Genomic DNA, 7,447 nt, shown 5'->3' with positions numbered 1-7,447 from the left:
GCAGGAAGGAAGGCAACAGATAGATTGGATAAGTACCCTGTCTTTTTGTCCTTATTCCCTGTATTTTGTTTTTCTGGCGTATATTCACTATCCCTGTTCCGTTTTCCGTTTTTCCTCCCAATTTTGCCAAGCATTCTGCCTCCCCTTTTTCTCTCCTTCTCCCTTCCTTCTACCTCCTCCTTTTGCCCCTGTCTCCCCTCCCCCCTTTCACCCATCCCTGGTCGCCATCTCCCGTTATTCCTTTTTTCTGCCCCCTTGCTATTAGAGCCATGCCCCGTCCCAAACGGTCCTCTAATCGCCCATCCCGCTTTAGGACCCCCTCCCCTCGGAGCTCCGGGCGCCATGTTTCCTCCATCACTCCTCCCGCCCCCTCTTGGCGGTTAATCCGGATCGCCCTCCTAATCCACAGCGTGAGTCCGTGATGCGGGCCACACATGCGCAGACCGAGGGTGCCATCTCGCGCGGCCGAGCCTCAGGTAGCTGGCGGCAGCGGGGAGGGGGTCATGGCTATGGGCGGTCAGGTTCCTCCGTCGGCCATTCCTACCCCTGCATCTGCGCAAGCGGTAGATCCCTATCCTGTCAGGGGGAGTGAAGGGGGGGTCAGACTGCAGGAATCCACCAGCCCACCGGGTAGTATGGAGGGGACGGGTTTCAGGCAGTGCCCTATCACCCCACCCATCCCAGCCCACAGGGGGGCTCACGGGCACATAACCCCCCTGCCCCTCACCAGCTGCATTTTCCTCCCAGCCCCTTTTTGCCCCATAGTAGCAGGGGCTCAGTGTGGGGCACGCTTTTTGGGGGAGAACCCTCGTTAGACCGGGTTACGTCCATACAGGCTACCCCGAGGGCGGAGATGGTCCAGGGATACAGGAGGGAACAGGGGTACAGGGGGACAGATAGGTTCGATAGCGGGAGTTCGGGTGATTTTGGCGGAAGGAGTGCAGCGCCTGTGCGGCCCCCCCCTTTACCGCCACGTCCTGCCGTCACCGGACGATTGGACATACAGGCCACGTTGGGCCTCCTCTTCAGTGGAAGCGGACAGGAGTAGCATTTCTTTTAGTGGGGACACCGCGCGAGATGACTTAGTTTTTGATTATAATCATTCCAGCGGTGGTAATACGTCCCAATGGTCTCCCTCGGGGCACCGCCAATCCAGGCCAAGCGGTTTTTACGAGGAATCTTCCCGGTCACGTTATGATAACATTCCCCCAGAGCCTCGCGTAGTGTTGGGGGGTTCCTTTAGCCCGGATCGACACTGTGGCCGGGATCTGCAGGCTCCCAGCTGAGAAGGTTTCCTAGATGTGCGAGGCTACTGCAGAAGCGCTAGGTTCCAGCTCCAGTCCGCTTAGGCAGGTTCAGTCCCTGTTAGGGAGGTTCAACTTTGCCTGCCGTGTGATTCCCATGGGTAGAGTTTTCTGTAGGAAGCTACAGAGAGCCACTGCGGGTAGGAGTAGGCCTCATGCGGCAGTGCGCTATCCAAGGTGATCAGGGAAGATTTGCAAATTTGGCTCACCTTCCACAGGGAGTTCAACGGGAAGCGAATCTGGCCGTCACCACCCGTAACAAACTCTAATATTGACCTGTTTACAGATGCTCCCGGAGCATGCGGCTTCGGCGCTTACCTGGACGGTCATTGGTGCGCGGAAAGCTGGCCTGAGGAGTGGCATAGGGTAGGAATTGCCAAGAACTTGTTGGTCCTAGAGCTATTCCCGATTGTGGTGGCAATTGAACTGTGGGCGCCCGCGTTGCGAGGGAAGCACATAGTCTTTTGGTGCGACAATAAAGGGGTGGGCTAGGGCTCGGCCCTCGCATGTAGATGTGCGCTTACCAATCACCAACAACATTCTGGACCAGTTGATAGGGACTCTGGGTGTAGTCACAGTCGATGAATACGAGAAGCTCTTATTTAGCGCTGCATTCTCCATGGCGTTTTTTGGAGCTTTTCGGGTTTCTGAACTGGTAGCTAGGTCCAGGGAGCATCAAGAGTCTGGTTTGATGGCAGAGCATGTCAGCTTATGCGCAGGGGTTGTTGCCTGTGAAATAATTAGTTCTAAGACTGATCAGAGTGGCAAGGGATCATGGGTGCAGTTAACTAAGCAGCCTAATAGTAATATCTGCCCGGTTAAATTAGTGTCACGGTTTATGAGTATAAGACCTCAGGCCTGCTTGTTTTTATGTCACCATAACGGCATGCCCCTGACAAAATATCAATTTTCGGCCATTATGAAAAGTACCCTGCAGTCACTAAATCTTGATAGTACTATGAACGGGACTCATTCGTTCAGGATTGGGGCTGCCACATCTGCTGCCTTGGCTGGATCCTCTACTGAGACCATAAAAGCCCTGGGCTGCTGGAAATCCACGGCTTATAAATCTTACGTCAGGATTGACAGTGTTGATGTTTGATTTTGTTACGCTAATCATAATTTGCCTTAGTTTTTTTTTTCTTATTTCCATTCTTTTCTTGTTATCCAAATCACCCCCACTGCCCTCCCCCACCCCATCTTCTCCCTCCAATTGATGGGCTATCCTGGGCTTTTCCGCTCGTCGCTTTGAAGCGGGGGCGCAAAGGGATTTTCACCCGGGTTTCCCTGGGCGTAAGTCCTGATTAGTGGTGTGCTGCCGCGGTTTTTCCAGGTGTTGTTTACCTTCGCCTGGGTGGCCTGCTTCCCATATGTGTCTTTTTTCCCTGACCCTCCCTGTTGACCGGTTGTTTCCATCATGCTATCCTTCTTGTGCTTTATCCTAAGCCTGGCCTGTCTTCCAAATTAAGGTGGCATGGTTTTAATACTGTTTTTTTGCTTCCAGGTGATGGTGTCCCAACTAAGATGGTGTGGATAATTGGGCATTCCTTTGTGTTCTGGGCGGCTGACCACCCCAGGTCTAATGTTATCCCGAATCACGAGGGCACCGTAATAAGATGGTTGGGCAGAAGGGGCTTAGGCTGGCCCGATCTTATTCCATGGTTGGTGAGGCTTATTAAACAGCACGGCCCACCAAATGTCCTGGTAGTGCATGCGGGGGGCAATGATCTGGGGAAAGGAAAGTCACTAGATCTCATTATTGCGATTCGGGAAGACCTTAGGCGAATCCACGAGGCGTGGCCTGATATCATCATTGGTTGGTCTGCATTAATCCCCCGGCTAGCATGGAGAACGACTATCCCCTTAACAAAGATGACGGTTATGGTAAGGAAGCTAAATAGCGCCATTCGGAAGGTTGTGCGGTCATTGGGAGGTGTAGTTATCAATCACCCGGGCGTAGGGGTAGAGTCACCTCACCTTTTTAGACGAGACGGCATACATCTAATGAAAGAAGGTATGGGGTTGTTTATAGATAAGATTTGCGGGGGAGTGTCGGCGTGTCTCGATTAGTTGGTGGCGGGCTGCGGCGTCTGTGGGGCGCAGCGGGGTAGGAAGGCACTGCGTTCAGCGGCGGATTTGTGGGCGCACAGGCAGTTGTCGTAGGTCACTGCCCCCCTTTGAGGCACCAGTAACTCCCTTTTTGGCCCTTCGGTGAGGAGGGTCCCTGTCTGGCTCGGTGAGAGAGGGCAGCGTGAGTTTTAAAGGGGCAGTCACTCTGACGCCAACTCAGCGCAAGTTATGATGGGATTTGTTCCCCGTGGTTGTGGACATACGGCGGTTTGCGCCAGTCCGCTCGTGATAGTGTTATCAGCTTGAGAGTTGTTTCGCAGTGCCCTTTCTCCGCCACCATAGGTCTAGTTAAAGTTAAAATCATAATAAAAGTTCTGGCAATTTTTTAATAACTTATACAAGTCTCTGTGTGTTTATTTGCATGCAAATGTTTAGAATTCTAAGGTTGATGTAAGGTTTACGGGAACATACACAGTGAGCCCTTTATATAAGGTAACTGCGCTGTGCATCCTTGTGGTTACTTGGGGCACTTATCACGTGTGGACACTGAGCAACAGAAATCCTGATACATAAGAAGACATAGGGCTAGATTTACTATCAGGCGTGATGCATGGCGGCTTCAAACCGCCATGCATCGCGGGGGTTTTCCGGCGTGTTTGCATTGCAAACAGCCGGATTTACTAATGGGCGCTTGTCAGCTTCAATTCGAAGCCGCCGGCGATGTCACGGCGGGATGTAATGCTCAAAGCCGCCGGCGGCTTTGAATAGAACATGGCGCTTTTGCTTTAAATGACGGCGCTTTTGTGTAAAGGCGGTTTTTTTGAAAATTACACCTGTCTCCTGGCCTGTTACTATTGGCTATTTTAAAAATCAGGAGATTTGACATCACAAGCCCTATATAAACCACTGGCCTGACACTTTTTCTTTGATAGGGGTTTGAGGAGTTTTTTGAGAGGAGTTTGGAGGATAGTGGTTTGCTGAGAGTTGGTGAGAGTTGGAGTTTGGTGGATTGGTGGAGCGATATCTGTTTGAAGTGTGAGTAGTCCTGTGGTTTTTGCCTGTTTTGTACATTTATTTTCTGTCTTGTATTTTTTGTATTTGTCCTTTGTCTGTGTTACTTGTGTGTGACTGTGTGGAGAGTGTGTCTGTAGGTAGTGTAGTTTGTTCTTTGTGTTTGTAAGTCCTTCAGTGTTTTGTGTTTTTCTGTCTTCTGGGTAAAAATGTCCAGAGATAGGAGGGGAGAACAGGCTGAGGAGAGGGAGATGGAGGTTGAGGGGTCAGAGGAGGGAGAGGGAGAGGTTGAGGAGACAGGACAGGGCAGGAAGACCAAGACAGGGAGGAATGTGCGCTTCTCACATGATGAGAATTGTGTGTTGGTGCACAACATCATTCCCTGCTACGAGGTCATCCTAGGGAACCTGGCAGCCCGGACTCCTCTAAGGCGGCGTCACCAACTGTGGGGGAGAGTCTGTGATGCCGTGAACGCGGTGGGCCCACTGAAGCGGACAGTGGCACACTGCCGCAAGCGCTTCTCTGATATTAAGAGGAGGCTTAAAGAGAAGATGGCCCAGGAAAGGAGGTCGACAAGGCGCACGGGTGGTGGCCCCCCACTTCGTATGGAGTACACCACGTACGAGGAGGAGCTGCGCCAGATAATGCCGGCAGAAATTGTAGAGGGCATAAATGTCCAGGACACCGACTCGCCCTCTTTTGGCCAAGTAGTTGGTGAGTTATTTGTTTTTTTTACCCTAACAGTATTTTAACTGCTTTTCTCTTTTTAAAACTGCTTTTCTCTTTTTAAAACTGCTTTTCTCTTTTTAAAACTGCTTTTCTCTTTTTAAAACTGCTTTTCTCTTTTTAAAACTGCTTTTCTCTTTGCAAACGTTTTTTTTTTTATTTTTTGTTTTCTTTTTCAAAGTGTATATTTGCCTCTAATAGTTTGTAAAGGTTTTTTTTTCTCATAGAAAAAAAAAAAAATTGTAAACACATTTGTGCAATAAACAGTATATTTTGATTATTTTTTTTTTCTGGAAATACATTGTATGCTTTTTCTAATATATCCAGAATCGCCAGGACCGCAGTTCAGTCCCAGTGCCAGACCTACACCTCCACCTTCAGCGAGAGATTCGGGCACAGACGAGCAAGCAGGTGCGTGATTTCTGTTTAGGAGAGAAATAATGGAGTTACTTGATTTTCTGTGCAAATGTTGCTGTCAATGTTGTTTTTTTTTTTTTCTTTTTATTGTTTGCAATGAGAAGTTAGGGCTACATTTTACTCAACTGATATGTTGCCTATAGAAACCCATCAGAATATACCTTTACTTTATTTATTGCATTCAACAAAATGACAGCTAAAATCTGATTGGTTGCTATAGGCAACATCTCCACTTTTGATAGCATGCACTTTAGTCAAAATAACCCAGCATGTACTACACAGTCCTAATGATAATGGGTATTAAAAGGATAATAAGTGCATCCGTAAGCAGGTAGCATAGGACTAGAAATCAGGAATGCAAACATTGTGAAAGAATCTGTAGTTGCTAAAGATTATTCTTTCCTATCCAGTGTTCAGAATGCAATATACAAACATATTATATACTATATACTTACCGTCATTTTTCATACACAGGGCCCTCTTCATACCAGCCACCTCAGGCGGAGTCCCTGGAAATGTCCCCTGAGCCAGAGGATCTAACAACCATCACCCTGGTAACAGTGGATGCCCCTGTGTCTGGCCTCCAGGAAGTTTCACCTGGCCCTGCTGAACCATCACACCAGCAACCTGCACCTGCACCTATGGACCCAGCCAGAGAAATGGCGCTGTCTATTGGCGCATTCCAGCAGCAACAGACATTATTCATGGACAGGCAAACTGGGCACATGTCACAAATTGCGGCCCAGTTGAGGCGAATACACCGCTCCACGAGCCAAATTCCTGCTGCAATAAACCGGCTGGCGAGCGCTTTGGAGCAGACAAATGTGCAGCTGGCCCAAATGTCTGGGTCTGTGGACGCCATGCATTCCTCCATTCGCGAGGGGAATGCCAACGTTATCCGGCTGGCAGGCCAACTCCAGCAGGAACTGATTGCCCGCTTGCCGGCCCCTTTTTCATCGGCCTCCACCAGTGCCGCTAGCACGCCTACCACATCTCTACAGAGTACTCCTCCAAGGAGAGGTGCTCGCACCAGGGGTGGGCGAGGGAGGGGAGAGAGTGGCACCAAGCATAGCGATATGCCTGCAAAAAGACATCGCTAGCACAATGTTTGTTATTTATTAATGTTTTGTCAAGTTTCTATAACGATTATACGTTTTTATTTATTGTGTTCTGCAATAAATGCAGTTAAATTTCTATTGTGTCAGTCTTTCTTTTCTGCACATTAAACAAGAGTATTCTGATTTTTTAACAACTATGCACTAATTTCATGTAAACATTGACCTCTGACTGTCACATTCCAGGGATGTTCATATTTACCACATGAGGAGTACACACTATCCTGTTTTTAAAGGTTCCAATGTACAAAAAATTTACAATAAAATACTAAAATTGCACTCACATAAAACACATTTTTGAGCAAAAAATGTTTTTCATACTATGTACTTACAAGTAAAGTAGTTTGCAATTAGACGGTCTCTAATCTCCCTTCCGCCCTCTGTGCTCTGCACATCACCAGATGTGACACGGACCCCTTCTTCTTCACTGTCTACTGCAATAATCGGTGGGGTAAGTTGATGTATTGCTAGATTATGTATCAAACAGCCAGCCAGGATAATTTCAGACCCCTTTTCAGGTGCATACATAGCCACACAACCCGATTATTCTAGTAACCTGAATCTAGTTTACCAAAGTACAAAGGTACGCTATAACACACCTCTACTAAATCAGAAAATAAATTGCATGGTGGGAAGACACAAGAGAAAAAGAAACCAAAACAACACTGCAATTACAAGACACTGGCCTTTTAACATATACAATCCCAAAGAAAAAAAATTTGTACATGAAATGGCCCTTTTCCTTCTGTTCTGATTGCCCAAATATCAGAAACAGCACACTGTTTGAGCAATCTCGCCGCTCAC

General features: G+C 48.2%; 1 protein-coding gene across 1 annotated transcript; it reads left to right on the top strand.

The window, feature by feature from the left end:
- Positions 1-4,120: 4,120 nt before the first annotated feature.
- LOC142149681 (myb-related transcription factor, partner of profilin-like) lies at positions 4,121-5,638 on the top strand. Its single transcript, XM_075204995.1, has 2 exons — positions 4,121-5,099; positions 5,439-5,638. Exons 1-2 carry the CDS (start codon positions 4,595-4,597, stop codon positions 5,528-5,530), a joined length of 597 nt encoding a protein of 198 aa, XP_075061096.1. The 5' UTR covers positions 4,121-4,594; the 3' UTR covers positions 5,531-5,638.
- The last annotated feature ends 1,809 nt before the right edge of the window (positions 5,639-7,447 follow it).

The sequence above is a fragment of the Mixophyes fleayi genome, chromosome 4 (genome assembly GCF_038048845.1).
Source record: "Mixophyes fleayi isolate aMixFle1 chromosome 4, aMixFle1.hap1, whole genome shotgun sequence".
NCBI lineage: Eukaryota > Metazoa > Chordata > Amphibia > Anura > Limnodynastidae > Mixophyes > Mixophyes fleayi.
The sequence above is the reverse complement of the archived record's forward strand: the minus strand, read 5'-3'. Positions and strand labels throughout refer to the sequence as shown.